Source organism: Aedes aegypti, chromosome 3 (assembly GCF_002204515.2).
Source record: "Aedes aegypti strain LVP_AGWG chromosome 3, AaegL5.0 Primary Assembly, whole genome shotgun sequence".
Classification (NCBI taxonomy): domain Eukaryota; kingdom Metazoa; phylum Arthropoda; class Insecta; order Diptera; family Culicidae; genus Aedes; species Aedes aegypti.
Genome location: NC_035109.1, coordinates 4,271,332 through 4,295,269, shown reverse-complemented (window position 1 = coordinate 4,295,269; position 23,938 = coordinate 4,271,332). Strand labels below are relative to the sequence as shown.

The 23,938-nt window shown below is 39.5% G+C and overlaps 2 protein-coding genes across 2 annotated transcripts in view; one reads left to right on the top strand and one right to left on the bottom strand.

Annotated features, from left to right (window-relative positions):
* Positions 1–23,938, top strand: part of LOC5568423 (NEDD4-binding protein 2) — a 59,660-nt gene that overhangs the window by 3,480 nt on the left and 32,242 nt on the right. Inside the window, exon 2 of the mRNA XM_021854683.1 lies at positions 22,721–23,640. Coding sequence (XP_021710375.1) covers positions 22,721–23,640 — 920 coding nt within the window. The remainder of the gene's footprint in view (positions 1–22,720; positions 23,641–23,938) is intronic.
* LOC110679584 lies at positions 8,836–13,258 on the bottom strand. Its single transcript, XM_021854684.1, has 7 exons — positions 12,881–13,258; positions 12,749–12,823; positions 12,171–12,610; positions 11,923–12,100; positions 10,235–10,422; positions 9,998–10,169; positions 8,836–9,940 (listed from the first exon to the last, which is right to left on the bottom strand). The coding sequence occupies exons 1-7, from the start codon at positions 12,951–12,953 to the stop codon at positions 9,642–9,644; spliced, it is 1,425 nt and encodes a 474-aa protein (XP_021710376.1). The 5' UTR covers positions 12,954–13,258; the 3' UTR covers positions 8,836–9,641.

Below are 23,938 nucleotides of genomic sequence, written 5' to 3'. Positions count from 1 at the left end.
TTTCCATCTCTCCAGTGATTTTGTCAAGAGTATTCCATGAATTGTATTTAAATTTCTCAAGAGCGTTTTCCAATGATTATGTTTAGGAACCTCCAGAGACAGCTCTGGTAATATTCAGAAAATTAAAATCAGATTCTTTCAGGTGTTTTCTCGTAAAACTTTGCTCTATTATTTTTTTCGTAAAGGGTAAAGACACTTACTGCTTGGATTTTTTCTAAGAGAAATTTTTTCAGATTATTTTTTATTGAACTGTACTTTTAATTTATATAGGCGTTCTCTGTAGCACTTCTTCTTCAAAAAAATCCTATGATATCTGCACAATTTTGTTTCAAGATTTATCTTCCAAATACATGAGAAAAATACCCAGTGAACCACGTATCGTATCAGAATGTGCATTCAAAATCACATATTCATACGTCAAAAATCAGAATCGCACAAGATGCCAAATTAAGCGTTATCAATGTCTAGTGCAACATAGAATCGCGTTGAGTTGTATAAACTGACAGATCATATATCAATCCAGAAAGCATCATATGAAATCGCAATAACTTAGCAAAAATTGCTACCCAAACTTGGAATCTGCTGACGATGGGCCTCAAAAAACAACAAAGCAAGTGTCGCTGTACATGAAACATTAATATTGGCAAATAACCACGCACCTGATATGTAGCTCTTGGTGGAACAGTGGTAAAGTACCAGATTCTTAATCTAGAGGTTCCGGGCTCGAGGCGTGCTGGAAATTGTTTTTTTTTTATTTTCATCCAAATTTTGTGGCATCGTATTTCTGATCGCAGAAAGTCTGAAAAAGTCGTGCCAAATACGCATATAGCCTCCACATTGGTAGGTACATAGCCTTTTCATGCATTCTATACGATTGAATTGATTCATATAGAATGATGTACTACTGATGATGATGCCTTACTGTTACCATAAGTAAAATTACTTAACACTTCAGTCGTCGCGCTGTTGTATGTTGTACAACACTGATGGAAAAAGTTCGCTTTTCGCTCACAACAGCAGCGTGGTGGTTCTGACGGTGACGAACCGCACGACGACTGGAAGGTTAATAATGACCACAATGAACTAGGAGGATTTATAAATTACTACACATATATTCTGTCAAAGGTGCCTGAGAGATTTCCTTTAGATATTTCTCTAGTTCTTCAACTATTCCTCCAAGTTCTTGTCACACATTCCTTCTGGAGTTCTAGAGAAAAATCGTTCAAAAATCACTCCAGGATTTCCTTCAGTAATTCTCCCATGCATTTTCTTGGAATAATTTAATAAAGCGAAAAATTTAATAATTCAATAAAGCGAAGCATCCTGGAGTACGCATCCCCTGTTTGGTCGCCATATTACGCATCGGAGGTTATTCGCATAGAACGTGTACAAAAATAGTTTATTCGTTTTGCGCTTAGAAATCTTCCTTGGAATGATCCTTTGCATCTTCCACATTACCAAGCACGCTGTCGCCTTATAAATTTAGAGCTACTCTCGGAAAGAAGGAAGAAGTTGCAACAGTTAACAATATTCGACATCCTATGCCATTGACATGTGACTGTGCTGAGGAGTAGCCTCACGCATTACGACTCTTACAAATTTTTGAAAATTTGCATACAGAAATCGTTACGGAGGAAGGAAGGTGGTCAAATTTTTCCAACTATAGCGTTACGTAATAAATGGATGCTGCCTAAGTTTCTGGCTTGAATATTCAAGGTATTTCATGAGTAACTTCAGGGGTTTAATCAGAATTGTTTTAAACATTCGTACGAGATTTCCTACAGATCCAAGATCCAGAGTTTTCCAAAAAATCTTCCAGAAATTCCTTAAAGAATTTCTTCGGTAATCCATAAGGAATACATGAGAAGATTTCTCCACATAATCCTTGGGGATTTCTCCAGGTTCTCCTTTGATTTCAAAAGCATCTTCCGAGCAGCCTTTTTTATCCAGAGATTATTAAAGGGATATTTAAAAAAAACAATGTGATATTTCTCCAATAATTTCTGCAAGGATCCATGCAAGAATTCCTCAAACAGATTTTGCAGATATAATACCAGGTCATATTTCATGATTCTCCTAAAAAAATCAGTGTTCCTTTGAATATTTACATAGGTCAGCGAGTTGCCGGCATCCTTTTAAAACGATGTCATACCATCCATATTATTTCCTTTCCTCGTAACAGAGAAGTTTAGCTAGCAATGGAGGTTGACATATCTTATCATCTCTGGCTTCAGATTAGGAAACTACAGGAATAATCTATCAAAAGTAATAGTGGTAAAGTTTATAACATGACAATTTTAAGAATGCAATCAACAAAAAACTTCTTTACCACACAACGCAATCGTAATAATATCTACAAAAGATCTAAACATGGGAACTCGCTCACAAAAATTACAGATATTTTACCAGAAACCTTTTCATGTATTTCTCAGAGTTTGTTGCAGGAATTACTTCTGATATTTTTCTTGAAAATTCTGTCAAAATAGGGAAATAACACAGATGTACGAATAGGTATCTTCCGTTATTGTGACAAGAACAAATATAAGACAATAGATTTAATCGCCTAAGTAAAGTTGTCCCGCAGCTATATATCAATGTTTGGTTAAATATATAATTACTTTTTGGAATAATAATCAACATTTTACCAACTTGCTATGACACCCGAGTAAAGCTTTGAATCATATTGATATATCAGTTCGTTGTCACTTCAGTCGGTATATTAAAACTTAGAGCAGATAATTTTTCCCGCGAAATCAAATCTGAAACTGAAGTGTCTTGAATATCACGTGACTTTGACAATTTAGTATTATAAATATCTTTCATCCCCGTGGAAAAAGTCATTGGAAAATGTTTTTCCTTGTCATCACATCTGAATTACTATCTGTTGGCCATATTTGCTAATGCTATATTCCGCATGGAAGAGCGTTATAAACATTTCATTTTTTTTTTCAAGATTTTGACATATAACAGCACTGATCAATGGAAAAATTGTCTGCTTCTATTTAGGACTCACTAAGGTGTACATATTTTTGGTTGGTATTGAAATATAACAAATGCCTTATTTATATGCTGTCATAGTTTTTCTACATATTATAAAAAAAATATCAATTATAAAATTTATAACATCAAGAAAAAATTATAGATGAACAAAAACAAAATATGATATCGGATACGAAAATAAGAAATACATTATCAATTAACGTTTACAACTTGCTGCTGCAAACAAGATATGTTTTGGACTTGCTTTCTGTATTATGTTAAAATTTGCTCGAGTAATTTACAAAGCTTCGCAATCAATTATGGTAAGATTTTGAACATTACAAGAAAATAAAATATCGACGATATTCCATAAAGCTGTGATACATAATTGTTGGGTACTATAAACGGCTGAAATATGTTTTCAGTAACAAAAAGTCCAGTAAACTTCTACAAAAACCCCAAACAAAATTATACACAAAATCAAATGATTTATGTCACAACTTTGGTCATAAAAGCTTAAATAAAAGGGTTGTATATTATATTTTATGATAGTTTTACAATTTTAGTGATAAGGATTGTAAGGGAGATATGCAAAATAGAATTTCAAACTTTTTTGTTAATGTGTTTTACGTATACGGTTTAATAATTTATATTTTCGATTTTGTTATGTTCAATTTTCTTCACGCCGATGTACGCCGCCGCCGAAAATTGTCAACGGCGTGACGCCGATGACGCCACCGCCGCCGGCGCAAAAATGCTCCGATGCCGCCGCCGATCAGAAATATTTCGGCGCACAGGTCTAAGTTCGTGACAGCAGAAACTCGGCTCACCTTGACCTGAGAGAGAGGAGACAGCTGGCTTAGATTGCGAGCTTCCAAAAGTCAAGGGAACCTGTCATCAACTGTCACTGGAAAACCGTACATTCGAAGGGCAGAGCGTGAAAAACCGTCAAAATTCGACCAAACTAAAACTGGATGTGATTGAAAATTCAGGTTTTTTTCCTGTGCTATCGCATATAAAATAGTTGAATATTTGAATATTGTCGATTGAACTCATATTGCTTTTGAAATTTTGTAATTTAATGATCTTTTTAATAACAAATGGAATGTGAAAATGGTTTTGACCCAGTTTGTGCTCTCTGAACCGTTGTGCACAACCCAAACATGAGAAGAAGAAATCAAAGAAGCCAAGAAAACAAGCCAGTTGTCAGTGAGTTGTCTCCTCTCTCTCAGACCTTGACGTACATAAATTTCGTATTATTGGTTTCTCCTTCCCAGGTCCCTTCAATATCGAGTAAGGGAGAGATGACTGTATTAGAAAAAAAATATCAAAAATTTTAGCTGAACCCGCAATTTTTCCTGAGATTTATTTTTCGTTTCAAATTATGGATTCTGACAGGGATTCCTTAGAAGATGCACGAAATTTGTCGATGATTGTTTCATTGAATTCCTCCGAAAATTCTGCCGCAATTCTCAATAACAAATTTATGAATTTGTAAAACAGCATTTTTCTAAAAAAAAAAATTCGCTACTCTACAAATCCTGACAAAGATCTTTAATTATTGTTCGCAAGTATGTTCGCCATAATGAATTTTGCCAGAATATATTTGAAATAAGAATTTCATGAATTTAGAAAGAGAAAAAAGCTCACTACCCACAGATCTCCTAATCGTTATAACAAATGGTAACCCGTTTCATGGCACATTGTGTTTATTTTTTCATTAGAGTACTCTAAAGGAGATGCGGGAATTTAAACATTACTTCAGGTGAGACAGTTTGGAATCATCTTCCCAGATTGCACTTCAAAGGCACTAATCTCGCGAAGAAAGCATCCAACAACAGTGCCCTCCTTTTTTGGCAGAAAACTTAAAATAAGAAGATCATGAAAGTTTGCCTACTATTTCTTCAGTTTTGAGCCTTCTAAAAAGCGAGTAGGGTCAAAAGTTGGCCATTGTGACGGCCATCTTCGGATTCCGAGATGTTTCACCTTAAGTATAATTTGTTATTACAACAAAGTCTGCTCCTAATTCATTTTATTTAAAAACACAATGGATCAATGCACGGGTTCATTATTTGACTTTTGAGCGGTGCCGTGTTATTTATGTGACCATGGCAACGAATGAATACGGCACCGCTCAAACGTTAAACTAGTGAACCCGTGCATTGGTCCATAGGGCGATATTCAAAACTGAAAAGGCAATAGATGGCTCTTTTTCAGTGGTAGTAAAATCGAAATCCTGAAGCAAAGAAAGCACCACTGAAAGTGAACTTAACGATCAACGCTCCGTCATCGTAATCATCGTCATCATCGAAACTTCAAGAACAGTGTTTTTTTGTTCAAAACTAAGAATTATTCGATGAAAATGTGTTCACTGTGTTTCGGTTGGAGAACAGAATACAGTGAACATATTTTCCTGTAAATTTTCTCGATTTTGAACAAGAAAACTGCTTTTGAAAATTCCGAAATCAATGACGGATCCTGCCCCCTTAACACAAAAAGTTATGTATTCACTTTACACTTGTTTTCTAATCACTACTTTTTTGATCCAGTTCCCTAATTGCAAGTAATTTACGTTTTTCATAAATTTCCATACGTTTTGACAGTTCTCCGACTACCATTCTTCCATGCGCTTGTGTTGAAAGTTTGAGAAATTTGAGAATCCAGCGTAGCGTGATCAGTGTGTGGAATACAAACAACAGTGTCGTCGCTCGGCGGCCAGTTAAGGGGGCAGGATCCGTCATTGATTTCGGAATTTTCAAAAGCAGTTTTCTTGTTCAAAATCGAGAAAATTTACAGGAAAATATGTTCACTGTATTCTGTTCTCCAACCGAAACACAGTGAACACATTTTCATCGAATAATTCTTAGTTTTGAACAAAAAAAACACTGTTCTTGAAGTTTCGATGATGACGATGATTACGATGACGGAGCGTTGATCGTTAAGGGGGCAGGATCCGTCATTGATTTCGGAATTTTCAAAAGCAGTTTTCTTGTTCAAAATCGAGAAAATTTACAGGAAAATATGTTCACTGTATTCTGTTCTCCAACCGAAACACAGTGAACACATTTTCATCGAATAATTCTTAGTTTTGAACAAAAAAACACTGTTCTTGAAGTTTCGATGATGACGATGATTACGATGACGGAGCGTTGATCGTTAAAGAAACTGAATGTTCTAAAGGTTGCTGTCTGTACTTTTTGCCGCTGGCGCCAATTATTAGCGTTTAAGGACGAAATAAACAGTCGTTACTCTATTGTAGTAAAGTTTGTTATAATCACTTATGTCTAATTCGTTTTTGAACCTAGGTTGGAACTGGCGCAACCCGTTCTGGATTACAGTTTCAACCCCAACCCGATTCAGGTTCGACCGAACTACAATTTGCTTGATGTTGTTTTGTTTATGTGTTGATCACCGACCCAGTTCCTAAAAACGAAAACGACATTAGTTAGCATTTGATCATACATGTGCAGCAATCGTTCTCAATTTAAGCACAAATGCGTCATTAAACTATTTCAGACTGATATCAAGCTGCTTAAGCTTAAGGGGGTAGAATCCGTCATTGATTTCGGAATTTTCAAAAGCAGTTTTTTCATTCATAACCACACTGAAAACAGCTTTGCGGTGAATAATACTATATTGATGGGTTAATTTAAAAACACAACGCCACTAAATCTGTGCAGACAACTTTCTGCATTTGTTTCAAATAGATAAATTCATTATTTTTACTATGCCCCTATGGCATGGTACAGGAGTTGAAATTACTATGTTTTACGATATTATTAAAATAATTGTAGTTAATTCGACCTTCCGATGGGGTTGTACAGAAGTAGAAATTACTATGTAATGCGGTATAATTGAAAATAATTGTAATTAATTCGACAAAAAATCAGAGAAGTAGACGTAGTAGATTTAAAAACGTTCCTGTTCATTTTTACTTATGATGTAGGGGTGGTAAATCGAATTTCAATATTTATGCGATAAAAAAGGAAACAAATGTAAAACAGTTGCGTATTTATTACACATTGAACTTATCAATTTATACAAAGTATTTCTTAAGCCTAATGTAACTTTCGCCTTGTTCATTGTACACGTGGATTGGAGGCCCATCAAAGTAATCGATATCGATTATGTGGAACATTGATTGGTTAACAGATACTTTAAAGGATGCTAAATGCAGTGCATATTCTTCAACATTCCATTGTTGACATCCAACATGTAATTCATTATTACAGATCAATAAGTTCTTAATTTCAAATAATTTTACAGATTTTAAATTGATAGCTGATTTTGTCAGAAACTGACCTACTTGGTATTCTGTCCCTTTGTACGCAACTGTAGACACAGCGTCAAAGTTTGTAGTTAGTTGCTTATTTGTCAACGAAAGATGTTCAGCGTATGGTAAGTCTATGGATCCCAATTTTATTGGATTTTTGTAGATCATGCACGTTTTGAAGTTATTTAAATGTTTGATATCATTCATGAAGATAAGTTGAGCTTTAGTGCAAAGCGTCAAGCATATATTACGCCTAGAGGTAATGTTGCGGCAATATTTTTTAAATACTTGATGGAATGCCTCGAACCTGAAACTCCAGGTAAACCGCGGAGGTCCAATTCTCCTAACTGTTTCAGGATAATGAAGTAGTATGTGGTACTTTGGTTTCAAATGCTTTCCAAAAAGTTTACTGTATAACGTGTGATGATAAACTATCTGATCTTCCAAAACTGCAAGAAGCTCGTTATTAAATTGTGGAAGCATAACCATATCTATTAACTCAACTAAAGACAAGACAAAATCCCAAACTTCGTCGTTTTCTGGTATTATCTCCCCAAAAATCAGAGGAAAATAGTGTACAAAGTAAAGCATTTCCCGAGCTGTCATTTTGAAGTTAGATGATTTAATTTGTTCTTTGGTAATCGTTTTAAAAGTGTTCCTTTTCTCTGTTTCTTTGCAATCAAACATCTGAATTCTGTAGTTAATCGTTAGCAATGAAATATGCAATTTCTTTATCATGTATGACAAAACTAGAGACATGTCGTAGTTGCAAATTCCATGCGAGAAGAAATCGTGCATTAAGTCTACACTTGTGAATTCGCCAACGTGATAATACTGTAAACGATTAAAAGCTGACTCTTCTTTAATACCAGATTCTTTGAAATCTACCTTTCTTTGAATATCAATGTCATATTGCTTTTCATTCCGATAGCGAAGCGGGTCCAGTTTTAAATTTGTTTGACACTCATACTTATTCATAGTGCAAAATCTGCAGTATATCATAGAACTGAACGATGTCGAGTATCCCATTAATGTATCGGTTCCTAAATTGTCTCCTAAAATTGCCATAAGCACAAAATGAACACGAATTTTTTGGCCATCAATATTTAATTCCGCTCCTTTCTGCTCCAAGTCAATGAGTATTGTTATCAATTCTTTCAACGCCAAAGATGGACCTAATTTTGACATATCGGAAGCTTTAACGAAACCGGCAACAAAGAAATTCTCTAATCTGCCTAAAAAATGCGAAGGAATAGTAGGAAAACTATAGTATATTCCTGTAACCTTGTGGCTACCGGAGTGTGCTCCGATGGCGTCATTCATCTCGACCTCGTCCGAATACAAAAAATAAGGTATTACACATGTATCTCCAAACGATTGTTTTACATTTTTCCATAAGGAACCGTTGATAACGTTCGTTAAATTATCTTCCTCTTCTAACTGTCTCATATGGTTCATCGTATCGTTAAAAACACTGCCACTCTCGAAAAACTGCGTGAATTGATGCTCAATGGGCATTAAACATCCTTTCGACATGGTGTTTCCAAAGCTATCTTTATATTCGATCGTTTGTAATGAATCGTGTAATTGAATGTTTTGCAATGTAGTATTAAGCTTTTTCTCGGAACTTATAAACTGAAACGGTTGGTAAATATCATCAATAAGTTCTTTAACTCCTTCCGAATCAATATCATCTACCGGACTTATTTTTAGCAGTGTATCACAAATTGGCTTAACTATTTGATCAGTAATGCTCTGTTGTAAGCTTATTACGTCTTTTCTCGTAAAATTTGACTTACTGTGTAAATTTAACGTAAAGTTTAAAAACATTTCTCCTAACTTATTTCTTAAGACTAAAATATCATCATCACTTAAACTAACTTTCTCTTTCTCCAACGATTCGTTTACATTTCCAAGATCATTAGTATTGTATGTGTTTGAATTTTCCTGCAAAATCGTTTTTTCTTCCGTATCGATGGGATCCGTAGGCTTATCAGCTTCATGATAGACGTCGCATGTTGTGTCCTGATTTTCAGTGTCACTAGACTGAAATAATCCGACGTGGCTGGAATTGATGTGCCGTTTAAAACGATGCAGATTTTGATACGATCTTGAAGGTGCGCATGCTGTACACGTATATTTGAAAACGGTGGGAGTGCCGTGGAATATCGTCAAATGGTCAAACAACGTTTGAACAGATCCCTGCGGCCTGCGGCACAGATGACAGTTCATGTTGTTTCTTAGCCGTCCTTCAGATATGCGAACAGTTGCAGAAGTTGGCTATTCCTAGCTTTTCGGGAGTAGCCGACGTTGTAGAAGTGTTTGGCAACGAAGTACCAAAACAACTCGCAGCTTTCCGGAAAATTATAATTCAATACAAACTTCAGCTTCACGACAAGATCGATGCAACGCAGGAATGATGGAAGTTTGTACTGAAATTTCGCACGACATAGAACGCAAACAGATGCTCGGTTCCTCCAATTACATAAATCCGTGGGAAAAATTGAACTGCATTTGCTTCGTACTCGTCACGTAATTCTGCTACAGCTTCTGAAAAATCCTGCTCTGTCTTACATGCATAGCACATATCCGTTTGTGCTTGCAAAATCGTTGGCAATTTGCGGGATGATGTTCGAACTGGCTTGACGATACCATGAAATATGGTACAACAAATAAAATCCCGGCTATCTGAAATATGAAACCAATTACATTCTGGAGAAATTTAAGAATACGGCCAATATTTACCTTTGGGGATATTTGTTTCATGCAGACGGCTGTAAAGTTCTCGAGAGTAATCGTCATTCAATCCTTTTTGTTCAACGTATTGTAGAAATCGTTCTACGAATCCTTCCCAGACATTGAAAATGTTTGATAGATCACCAAGCTCTCCGTAGATGGAACAAAAATCTGCATCAATCTAAATTGAGGAAACAATATCTAGGTATAATAGTGTATATTAACTAATGCATTTATTTATATTACCAGCAAATATCCATTTTCATCCGTTAGACGAGGCCACTCTGCTAGCACATTCTTCTTGTCAACTTCTGTATCTTGTACAATGGTCCGCATGCGCAGCAGGAGTGACTCTTTCCAAAGCTGCGTGACTTTCTCCGCGGGTTGCTGATTATTTCGGAGCCAATTTTTGTGACAATTCTGTCTTTCAATGTCTATAATATATAACAATAGTAATTAATTTACTATAATTATAAATTTTTAACCCATTAACGCCCAAAGTGTCCCACAAATGTATTTAAGTTTATTTGTGATCATAAAATAAACAGTTTCATAATAAAAATATAGTTTATGGTGAAATTGTTTCGTCGATATCTAAAAGCTCCATGTAATCATTGCTGCATTTTATCAATAATATATAATTCATGCAAGTTAATCTCTTAGAACATACACAAACAAAAAAACTACCGCACAATTTACTTTTCATGTCATGCCAACAATTTCCTCACTGATCAATAGTTATGTTTCAACGTTTATTTGAATTTTTTTCGTAATCAAATAGTTATTTACAAAATGCACATCTTTTCGACGAAATGTTTGTCCATGAAAGATTACAGTATTGGACAAAACATTTGCAACTTTTTCGATTTTCCATACAAAATAATCAACTTTGGTAAGCTAGATCTCAGTTATTTATGGACCGATTCGAATGAAATTTTCAAAAGGCATCAGACATAACTTGAATTTCAACATATATTTTTGAATAATTTTTCCAATCACAAGTTCAAAAGTAATAACAATTTAACTAAAGTGAAATTTTCGTCAAAAAATTCAAAACTATTTATCTCAAAATCTATTAGCCCTACACAACAACTGTATCTAGCAAACTTGTTCATCTCGTCAACATCTACAACTTTGCTGAAGATACCATCAAGCTATCACTTCAATGTATTTAGTTAAATAAATTATAAAAAATCGTCAAAAAATTCACTTTAGTCAAACCGTTACTGCTTTTGAACTCGTGATTGGAAAAATCACTCAAAAATATATGTGGAAATTCAAGTTATGTCTGATGTTCTGTGAAAATTTCATACGAATCGGTCCATAAATAACTGAGATCTAGCTTGCCAAAGTTGGTCATTTTGTATGGAAAACCGAAAAAGTTGCATATGTTTTGTCCAATACTGTATATGCAATACATGCGAAGCTTTCTATTTCATAAATTATTTGAGAAGGCTTATAAAGTTCTTCATGAATTCTGTTATATGAGAGTCACAAACTCAACGTAAGGCTTTAGTTGATTTTTGTTCTATATTGCCACTACTTCCATAACAGTCCTATTTATCCAGGAAATCCCATAGAACATGGGACTGTTATGTGCTTTATAAAATTGATTAAATGTTTGAAAATATGATTTTGACTTTATACGATTTATCAAAAGTGAGCTTCACTTTCAATTTTGTAGTATGGACTTTTGATAAATTTTCTAAATGTGTGGCAAACTCGCCAAGAGCATAAATAGAAACAAATAAAATAAATATAAAAATAATTTTCTAAAAATTTTTGTTTTGAAGGCTCTAGTTCAAAACGAAGCCAAGACAAATATATTTATTTTGAGAAACAAATAAATTACTTAGAAAAAAGAGAAATAGCCGTACAAATAAACTTCTTCGGGATCCCGGGAAATGGCATTTTTCAATTAAGTTTCAAATTACCTTCAACAGATAGGGCAACAGCCTTTGCTTCGTATTCCTTCCAATGGTCGATATCGTCGTTGCTCTTACGCTTCCTTTCCAATAGGGATTTCTTGTTTCTGTTATGAAACCTGTCATAAAGTAGACCAGATGGATGTTTCTTTCCGATTGAGTTATCTCGAGGATTAAAGTAGATTTCCTGTAAAATAGAGTAAAAATTTTTGAATTAGATTGCAAATTTCAAAATAGTACTGATAAGCAGTTATTACAGCTAGTTCCGAAGGAAATCGTTCTACGATGTAATGAGCAAATCGAGCCATGTCAGTTAATGTGAAGTAGCGATCATTAGCTATGTAGTAGTCTACTATAGTATGAGCCAAATACTTTTTGTGTTCTGTGTCCAACTGGTGATGCTTTTCGTAGTAGTTTCGGACAATTTTACCCTTCTCGTTTCTCTCCAAGACATCTTCGAGATGGCTTCTCGTTACTGACGATGGTAGCAAACAATGATTGGATGGCCCAGGATTTGATGTACTGCTTGTATGGCCATGCTCGTGAGAAGCGTTAGTTGAATAGAAGGAACTTTCAGGCCAACTCTGCAGTTTCTTTCTAAGGGCATATTTATGGCCTGTCCACTTGATTACCGAGAAAATCTCCGACAAAGCCGCATCATCAATGTCCTTCAGATAGCCAACTGTAATTCCGTGTCCTAAGCAAAAGCAAATATTGCAAGATAACAACGTCAGGTAGGAATTTCCCGAATTTTACCGCTGCTCATTTTGTGAATTGGAATTGAGATAGTGCTTCGAAAAACTTCTATTTTAGTAAAATGAATGCAATGACTTACCGACCAAGATAGAATAAATCGCGGCATCCAAGTTCCATTCGCCCAAGATCAATTCTTGCAGTTCTGGGTCATGCTCTAGAAATTTTTACATATTAAGAAACTTTACGAAGGATATCTTAATGTAATTCATACCTTCAATCAATTCCGGATCCGCTACTATGTCATCAACAATAACTTCGACAGTTTCCTTGCTTTTTCCGGCCATAATTCACAAAAAAACAACAGGCAAAAATAAACGAACCAGCAGCGTTCCGAGAACAAATTTTTAGTAATGGCGTCTGTTTGGTCGATCAATGTTGTTTTTGCATGGTTCTGTTTTACCATATTCGTTGCCAAAATGACAACATTATGGTAAACAAGACAGCGATTTGCAGTAAGCAAGACGATTGAATGTTTTTGTTTTGAAATGCAAGCACTGAAAAAAATACCGTCCATATTTTATTGTCATATAGTATTTTTTTCAACTTTTATGGTAATAATAAATGAATTACAATTTGATTTTACAAATTTACTCAATAGTATTTTTAAGAATGAATTTATGGTTTACCTTACCGCAGTACGCTTTTCAGTGCAACCAAATTTACAGGGATCGTAGCAAGCCGTGCGCGCGGGCGGCTGCGTTTTGAATTTTCTGTCACGTTTACCTCGGTTCCGCGTTATGGAATTTTTCGGAATTCAGCTTGTGCTTTGAAACAATTCTTTCCGAAACAAAGCTTTGCGTTGCAAAATTTGAAGAAATAAAAATCAGTAGTTAAAAAGTTAGTGCAAAAAAATGTGAATTGGCAAAAGTGGAATAAATGTGCACCTGGCGGTGATCGATCGTGAGCGTTTTCTGGCATGAGCGAAAGGGGATGGAAGCGCAGTAGATGGAAGCGTACATGGCGCTGATAGTTCCACCGTGGCCTTCAATCAACTGAGTGAGATTGTTCTGATTTTTATTATAATTATTTTAAGTTTTACTTACATATCAAAACAAATATGGGAAAGTGGTCCAAAATGCCACTCTGAGGAATAGTGGCGTTTTTGCGTGTGTTTATTTTCAATTTACATACATAAATTGCTGTTTTACGGGATGGGGATCAGAGTAACTTTTATTTTCGTTTCAGAGAGCGAGTAAGGGCGCTAAAGCCCAGGCTTCAGAGCCAGGACATACGGGAGAAATACCTGTGTCCCATCCTAGAAAAAGGACAAACAACAATGGAGTGCGCATTAACTTTCTTAGCAACGCCATTTCCAACGATTTTGCTTATCTCCCTAAATGAAACGGTTGGTACGGTTGTCCCCGTTTCTTCCCTCACAATATTTCAAAATTTTCTGTCTATCATGTTATTCATTCATGAATAATCTGATCGCCGGTAATTTTTGAATTACCTTCAAACCCCAAGTCTGCACAGTGGGCCTGGCCATTTTAATATTTGTATCAAATCATTGATATGCTGCAAATATTAATGATGACAAGAAAATACTGGAATAAATTTCAGTATTTCCAGGATGCTTTTCAATATTGGCTGTGCAAGCACTTAGAATAGAATAGAATAGAATAACCAACCAAATTTACAGGAAAATGTGTTCACGGTATTCTATTCTCAAACCGAAATACAGTGAACACATTTGCATCGAATAATTTTTAGTTTTGGACAGAAAAACTGCTTTTGAAGTTTCGATGATGACGATGCTTACGATGACGGAGCGTTGATCGTTAAGCTGCATCAAAGTGCGTCGGTTCAGTCATATTTTCATACTGGTTTTCTTAAATCTTTAAAATCCGAACAATACAGCGTAGAACTGAAATGCAAGCGTTTTTCAGACTGTTTTTTGCAAAAGCCTATGTACAGAGAGTTGCGCGAAGCGACTTCTTGGAATCTTCGTCTTCGAAAATATCCCCTATCTGTTTTGTTGGTCTGCTCGATAGGTAGACGGTTTGACAGTTCGATAGGAAGATTTGGTTTCAATTTTGCACCTGATTTCATTGAATACCATGTGTTGTAGTTTTGTTTAGGTTATATATTACACCTTTAGCACAATCTTTTTTAATTTAGAGGAAATTTGGTTCTAATGTTTGGTTATTTTAAATACTACACACTTAAATTATTTTACCATAATCCGTAAATTTCACTGTAATCTCAGCAGCTGAAAAGTTCGGTGAAATAAATTAACGGAGTTCGGTGAATTTTTACAGCATTGAAAGCAATTTCCAGTGTTGGTACACTCACTCTCAAATCTCAATCATTGAAATCTCCAACGAAAGCAATGAGATTCTGATGCAATATCTGTCAAAACTAAATGTTGTTCACTTTAGAAAGGTTTATTATAGCAGAAAAAAAACAAAGAATCATGGATTTGCGTGAATAAAAAAAACTGTGGAAATACAAGCCAATCAATCAACTCATGCATAATGTTTTGGCTGTGAGCTACAACTCAAGCGTGAAAAATGTCAAGCATGAGATATGAGAATTTTAGATTTTTGCAACACTGGCCATTTCAAAAGTATTTCCATTATATCATAAGACACTTGCCGCTTTTCAACAGAATTGGTGATGTTTTGACATTAAAAAAAAACTCTAGATAAGCGTATATACTATCATTAATTAACATATATCAATAATTGATCGCTTATTTTCGATGAACAAACGTATCGATTGAGATTTAAGTGTGAGTCTATCAATACTGGAATCCGCGGCTGCAAAGCGAAGCCATGCTGATGGGTCCGATTCTCGGGCGGTAGAGGATCTTTTCGTAATGGAAATTTCCTTGACTTCACTGGGCATAGAGTATCATGGTACTTGTCACACGACAAACAAATGTGAAAATGACAACTTTGGTTAAGAAAGCTCTCAGGTAATAACTGTGGAAGTGCCTTAAGCCCTCAGTACACTCTTTGCCAAGTGTGCAAATTTTTCCACACGCATAAACTAACACTTCAATATCCACTTGACACTTCAGATGTTTTGTCATTGTTGAGACCGATGTTTGCATGTTGGCTTATGCGTGCGGAAAAATTTGCACACTTGACAAACAGTGTACTGAGGGCTTTAGTGTGAACACTAAGCTGAGAAGCAGGCTCTTACGTCGATCTTGTCAGTATGGACAACGAACATCATGAGCGTTAAAGCGTAAATGCCATTTTTTGTATGCAAAAATGCATGCAGGTAACAAAATAGTCAAAACAATTTAAAATTCGGAAGAAACGATTAAATTGTCTTTCAGACAGACAACTGTTTAGAAATACTGTACATTACTGTAGCTTCTTTTCTATGCATATGTTATGGTTTGCATTTTAAAGTCACTCTTTAATCGCTATTTTATAGTTTTTGTAACTTAACTCACCATAATGTTGCTGTTTGGTCGCAACCAGCCCTGTATTGAGGATTGAATAAGAATAACGCAATTATCGCGGAAGCGGTGACCTTGAAGCGCGCTTCGAAACTGTTCTTCGGATAGTTCAGGGACGAAAAGCAAGTGGACTGTATTTTAAGAATTTTATTTAACGAAAACAAACACGTCTTAACTCGACGGAATTTTCTACTTTTATGATATCCTTCTTTCCTTTCTCTTTCCTACTTCCGCTCGCATCGCGCCAAATCTACACAAACCCTCGCTTTCTTTCTACACCTCCTGTCGTCTGCGCCGGTAGCACACAGAGAAAAATAAAACATTTGATTCTGTTTTACACTCTAAAAAAATTGATTCAAAAACCGAACATTGAATAATAAATCTTTCCACTTTTAGTGTAACATACTCCCCCGGGTGAGGCGAAGGTCTCACTTCTCCTTGGGCTCTGCTTGATCCGTGCAGTCATCGATGGGAAGCACAGCGATCTGGGTCGTCGGTCGCTTGTAGATGCTGTTGCTAGTGCGGACCGTAACCACACGTACAACTCCGTCCTTACCTGGATGCGTTTCAATAATGCGACCTAACTTCCAAGTCTTGGGTGGCATGTTGTCCTCCTTCATGATCACCAGCAATCCAGTTCGCAGCAACATAGGGTCCTTGTACCATTTGCTGCGCTTCTGAAGACCCGTCACGTATTCATTTGACCACCGTTGCCAAAAATGCTGCATTCGTTTTTGGACCAGCTGGTATCGTGACAAGCTCGTCTCCTTCAAATCATCGTACAGTGGTTCTGCTACCGCCGTCAGTTCCCGTCCGACTAGAAAGTGTCCTGGGCTCAGCGCTTCGTAATCGAAGGGATCATCTGTTAACTGCACAAGCGGTCTCGAGTTCAAAACACCTTCTATTTGGATCAATAAAGTGTTCAACTCTTCATAGGTCAGGTAGCTTTCGTTTAGAGTCTTGCACAGATGGGACTTCATGCATTTGACATTGGCTTCCCAAATGCCTCCCTGGTGTGGAGCCTTGGGAGGGTTGAAGCTCCATTTGATTCCTCGGGGCTGGCAGAACTCGTTCACTTTATCGGCCAGCACCTGAGACTGTAGCAGGTTCAACATTTCGGAAAGTTCTCGGTCTGCTCCCCGAAAATTAGTTCCGTTGTCGGAGAACAGCTCAGATGGATTTCCTCGTCGATTAGCAAATCGATGAAGTGCTGCCAGGAAACCAACAGTCGTCAAAGAGCTCACCAGTTCGAGATGTATGGATTTGGTTGACATACATACGAAAAGACACACGTACACCTTCACCTTAGCTCTCATCCGTCCAACCTTAATGAAGAATGGTCCTGCGAAATCAATTCCAGTCCTGGCGAAAGGTTGGGCAGCAGTCACTCGGCAGCTCGGAAGATCGCCCATATACTGCTGTACGTCTCTGGGGTTTGTCCGGAAGCAAACTACACATTTCCTCAGGACTCGATGAATAGTTCGCTTCGCGTTCACTGGCCAAAATTTCTGTCGGACCACCGCAAGTAGTCCATTCAAACCGACATGAAGATGCTCACGATGCAACGCTTCTATTAGCACCTCCGTGAAGTGGTTATTCTCCGGCAAAATCATCGGGTGCTTCTGGTCTTTCGGCAGGTCGGAGTTCCTTATGCGACCGCCAACTCGCAGCAGCCTTTCGTTGTCGTCGTAGATTGGGTTTAAATTGCGCAGTTTCCCCTTCACTGGTTGGTTCGCTTGGATACAACTGATTTCTTCCTTATAGACCACCAGCTGGACAATGGTCACCATCGCCTTCTGTGCTTCGGTGTAGTCTTCACTATTCAGTGCACCACTTCTGCGCGTCGTCTTGTTTCCCTTCAAGCGGCAGTTGTGTAGGAAACGAACCACGTACCCGAAAATACGCTGCAGCTTTCGATAACTGCTGTACTTCAGGATCACTTCGTACGGCTCAAGATGTTTCTTCGGTATTACAGAATCTCGTTCCGGTACCAAAGTCGTCACAATTTGGTGGGCATATTCTTCCGGTTCCACCACACCACATTCATCGTCTTCAACAACAGGAATCACACTTGGGCCAAACCACCATTCTTCACACCGCATCAAATCCTCAGGGAATACACCACGTGACACCAAATCCGCTGGGTTGTGCTGAGTCGAAATATAGTGCCACGTGTGCCACGCAAAAAGTTTTCTTATTTTCACTACGCGGTTTTGTACGAACACTGGGGTATTTGGCTTCATTTGTTTCAACCAGTTCAACACTATTTTCGAGTCCGACCAAAGCACCACCTTTGCGGTTGTTAATGCTAAGGTTTCGCGCACTTTATTCACTTGTTCAGCTAGCAGCAACGCAGCGCATAACTCTAGCCTCGGGATCGTCATCTCATCAGGGGTTGCGTCCACCTTGATGTCTCGTTGTAGTTCTTTCATTGGGGCAACTCGTGACTTGCCACAAATCAGTCGAACTTCTGCAGCACCATCACTCTTCACGCTTCTCATATAGATGCAACATCCGTACGCCACCTTGGAAGCGTCAGCAAATCCATGCAGCTCCACAGCAACCGTATCGTCAATAGTAATCCGCCGATCGATCCGGAGGGAATTCAAACAGCAAAGCTCGGATCTGAATCGGTTCCATATACGAAATTGCTCCTTTGGAATCGCATCATCCCATCTTACGTTCTGTTGCCATAGCTGTTGCATTACCAGTTTGGCGATGAGTACCACCGGTGCTAGTAAGCCATGAGGATCGAACAGTTTTGACATATCGGACAGCACTGACCTCTTCGTGGGAAATTCAGAGCCATCTCTAATTGGCTTCACGTGGAACAGGAATTCATCGCTGGAGGGATCCCAAAGAATGCCAAGAGTTTTTATCACTCCGTTGATCTCGCAGTCTTCGAAGTTCATCTGCTTCTCCCTGGCATGAGATGGAATGTCCTCGAGTAACGCCTCATCATTCGCACACCATTTGTGGAGCTGGAATCCACCTCTATCCAATAGTGCGATCAAATCTCGCTGGAGCTGCCTAGCATCGCTAAGCGTGTCAGCACCAGTCATCACATCATCGACGTAAAAGCATTTCTCAACTGCCTCGCTCGCCGCTGGGAAATCTTCTTGCTCGTCTCTAGCCAACTGGACAACCGATCGTGTCGCCAGGAAAGGCGCTGCAGCTGTACCGTAAGTAACAGTATTTAACTCCAACTCCTTCATTGGCTGATTTTTATCTTCTCTCCACAGAATTCGCTGATACTTTCGATGAGCCTCGTGAACCATCACCTGCCGATACATTTTCGGGATGTCGGCGGTGAAGACGAATTTATGCAAGCGAAATCTCAATATCACATTGAAGAGTGACTCTTGCACTGTGGGCCCAATCTCCATCACATCGTTCAACGACAAATCTGAACTACTCTTCGCCGAAGCGTCGAACACCACTCTCAGCTTGGTAGTTGAGCTGTCCGGTTTAATCACGCAGTGGTGTGGAAGATAGTAGACAGACTCAGGCCTATCGCATTCGGGATCCGTCACAACTCGGCAATGACCAAGTGTCAGATACTCGCTGATGAAATCAATATACATTTGCTTCAACTCCGGCAGACCTTCTAAGCGACGCTCCAAGGAAAAAAATCGCCGCAGAGCCTGGTTCCGGGATTCTCCGAGCTCTCCAACATTATCGCGGAATGGCAGCATTACCACGTAACGGCCATCCTTGGTTCTACTGTGCGTCTCCTGGAAACTCAATTCACATTTATCGTCTGGCTTAGGCGACGCATCACCTCCAAACTCGTCGATTGTCCAAAACCGCCGCAGCAGTTGGCACAGTTGCTCGTCGGTTTCCCCCGATGTTCCAGCTTGACACACCTTCACGGTTCCGATCACCGCAGAGTCGGACACCGGTCCAGAAACGAGCCATCCAAGCTGACTCTCCTGCAACAATGGTAGATTCGGGGCCAATTTGATCTTACCTTTTTGCAGCACTTCGAAAAACAGCTCCGCACCGAGTAGCATGTCAATGCGACCTGGTTCGTAGAAATGCGGATCTGCTAGTTCCACCGACTTGGGAATCTGCCAGCTGTGTGGGTCAATCTTAGAAGCCGGCAATGCACCGGTCACTCGGGGCACAACCAGATAATCCAACGATGATTGGAAACCAGTTGTTCTTGATGCCACTCTAGCGTTCACTCTGTACTTCACGACAGTCTTCATTCCATTCACTCCATCGATTGGGATGTTGGCACCCTCCTTTCGCAGCCGCAACAATTCCGCCATTCTGGTTGACATGAAGTTTGCCATCGCTCCGGAATCCAGCAGCACACGGCACTTATGCGCTACTTCGTTGGAATCATACACCATCACGATAGCTGTCGCCAACAAAATCTGCTTCGGCTGCATTGGCTCGATTGGAATCGTGCACTTTGCTGCTGTCAGTGGATGTGAGGAACTCGTTGCTTGCTCTGCCGCAGGTGGCTGAGGGAATTCAACTGCAACAGGCTTCTTCTCTTCCGGATGCATCAGTGCATGATGTTTCTTCGAGCAAGTTGGACACGTTTTACCGTTCTTGCAGGCTACCGTTCGATGTCCTCGTAGCAGGCAGCTGAAACATAATCCCAGCTGCTTCGCCTTCATATACCGCTCGTCAACATTCAACCTTTTGAACGCTCCACATGCATCAATCGAATGAGCACTTCCGCACACGGGACATCCATCGGTCGTCTTCGAAATCATCACAGTGTGCGTCTTACTGGTAATGATAGATGGCTGGGTCTTCATCGGCACGATCTTGCTCTTGATTGGCATGACATTTTGTTCACACCGCTCCAGAACATGGCAATGCTTTCGCAGGAATGCAATCGTGTCCTTATACACAGGTAACTTACCGTGTTCACAAGATGCTTCCCAGCTTCTTCGGGTACTCGGATCCAACTTCGACGCTAGCAACGTGATAACGATAGCTTCAGACATCTTGTCCATCTTGAGCTTGTGGAACTCCAGGGACTCCACACGCTTCGTACAGTCGTCGATCAACGTTCGCAGTTCCACTGACGACTCCTTGGCCATCTGCTTCAAGTTCAGCAACCTTGTCACGTGGCCATGAATCACCATCGAGAGGTTCTCGTAACGTTCGACCAGAATTCTCCATGCACCTTCGTAGTTGTTATCGTTGAGGGTCTGCTCATCGATTGCCCCCTTCGCTTCTCCGACCAAGGCCTTATCCAAATAATGGAGTTTCGTCGCCGGGGAATCCTGGGTGCACCGGTCGACAATATCGCAAAATCTCGCCTTGAACTTGTGCCAGTGTTCGTATTTGCCATCGAATGTTGGCAATGGTGTTTGCTGCAACAACAACGATGGTGGCATTCTATACGGCACGACACTTTCCGGTACGCCACTGGATCCAGCACGATCACTGATTGCCACAGCATTACCTTGAAACTTCACAGCCAGCAGCTGCTTCTCTCGCTCCAACGCTGCCTCGTTCGCAATGGCCTTCTCGATGTCTTCGTAGTGCTGTATCATCTCACAGAGGGAAATTCGAACGAACTCGTACAGCTCTTCAAATTCGACGAATTTTGGCTCGAATTCTTCTCTCCTCTGTGGATCGGTGAGGTAAATACGATTCTGAAAATTGTTGTATTCCTCATAAGAAGAATCAACCGTCTTCAGATACAGCTTCAAGCCATGATGCGTGAACTTTTCAGGATCCTGTTCTGCACTCAAAATGGCCGACTTTATTCGCACCACTTTCGACCTTGCAGCGTGGCAACACTGCTCCAACGCAACAACACTTTCCGCCATTTCCTTCTCTTTCTGCCGTTGTTCAGCTTCCTCCTTCTGCTCACGCACACTACGAAGCACACTGAATTCACCGGTCGGGGTTGAAAATGGCGTCGACGGAAACAACACTTTCTTCACTTTACCAGAACGCAAAAACATTACATGCGAATAGTTCTTTTAGTTCTTCTTTTCACTACCGCACAATTTTCACGCTCTTCTTCTTCGTTGAGGCTTGACCTCCACTTTTCAAAGTTCTATTCTGCCGTCCGATTAGCAGCTCACACTTCCGGAACGTGCAAGTAACCGGGAGCTTTCTTCGACCACTCAATCGGGAACAGAATTCAATTTCCGACCACGTTTATCGGAAAACACTATCCGATGCAACGCATGCAATCGGATTCACTTCGCGATTCGACCGTCTCAACTGCCGAAACTCGCGTCGATTCTTTCTCGTTCCGCGCACGAACCGAGAATCTAAACTGCTTCCATCCGCTAATCCGACATCCGGCACGATCGGACCAAAATGTTCTTCGGATAGTTCAGGGACGAAAAGCAAGTGGACTGTATTTTAAGAATTTTATTTAACGAAAACAAACACGTCTTAACTCGACGGAATTTTCTACTTTTATGATATCCTTCTTTCCTTTCTCTTTCCTACTTCCGCTCGCATCGCGCCAAATCTACACAAACCCTCGCTTTCTTTCTACACCTCCTGTCGTCTGCGCCGGTAGCACACAGAGAAAAATAAAACATTTGATTCTGTTTTACACTCTAAAAAAATTGATTCAAAAACCGAACATTGAATAATAAATCTTTCCACTTTTAGTGTAACAGAAACTGATTCCTGTTTTCTTTGCAGTGGAAAGTTGTATAGAGCTGCTTCTGAAGGACGAAACCGCTGACGAGGATGAAAAGATGCCTTCAGCACAGACGCTCAATTCTTGGGATATGGTTCTTGCGGTCAATGAGAAGAAAGAACCAACGATGCCTAACCCAGATCCAGCGGCATCGACAGGTGCCATCAGGAAGACATACACGGTCACTCAACAGGCCTCCGAGAGTGAATCGATTTCCTTTGCATCCTTCCTACAGAAAGGAACTGCCCCACAGGGCTGGTCCACTGTTCCTCAGCCCCAGCGGAATGTCACACCGGCGCGGCGTGCCGACAAATGGCCACCAAACTTCGATTCCGTCGTAGATCTCATCAACAAGGGCTATCGAGTGATGGTTCTCATGCGAGGAGCGCCCGGCTCTGGCAAATCCTTTCTCGCACGTGCCCTAATCGATAAGACGTTGGCCAATGGGGATTATCGGAATCACATCTTCAGCGCGGATGATTACTTCGTCGTGGATGGAGTCTACAAGTATCAGGCGGATCGGATTGACGAGGCCCATCGGTTCAACCAGAACAATGTCCTGGCCAAGGCACGGGACGGCTGGAGCCCGATTGTGGTCGACAACACTCACATGAAGCTGTGGGAGATGTTTGCGTACGTGCAGATTGCGGCGGACAATGGTTACTACCTGGAGGTGCTGGAACCGGCCACCCATTGGCGATACAACGCCAGGAGTTTAGCAGCCCGAAATACTCACGGAGTGCCGGAGCAGAAGATTAAAATAATGCTTGCCAACTACGAGAAACTGAAGGATACCACTGAGCTGTACAAAGCGTGCAAGTTGAAGCATGCGCTGTACCTTCCGGCGAGGATGCGGCACTTCCCGATTGTGAAGGAGGATCTGCTGGAGAAAAAGACTGAGGATAGCGGGAATAGTCGACAGGTAAGATGCTATGATGGGATGATGGGGGTGGACACCTTTTGGCATACAGTCGTTTGACATTACACTATTTTCTGCAGGGAACTATGAGTTCCCCAGACAAACTATTCAGAAATTATATCAGGGATATGTTTTACTTTTTTTCTAAAACTTCAGAAAAGTTTACAAAGGATACCTACATAAAATTTTTAACGAATTATTCTGAATTCTTCTAGAATTCCTTCAAAAGTTTTTACCAGAATTTTTATGTCTATTTTGTTTAATTCTTCCTGTAATTTCTCAATTAGTTTTTCTAGGGATT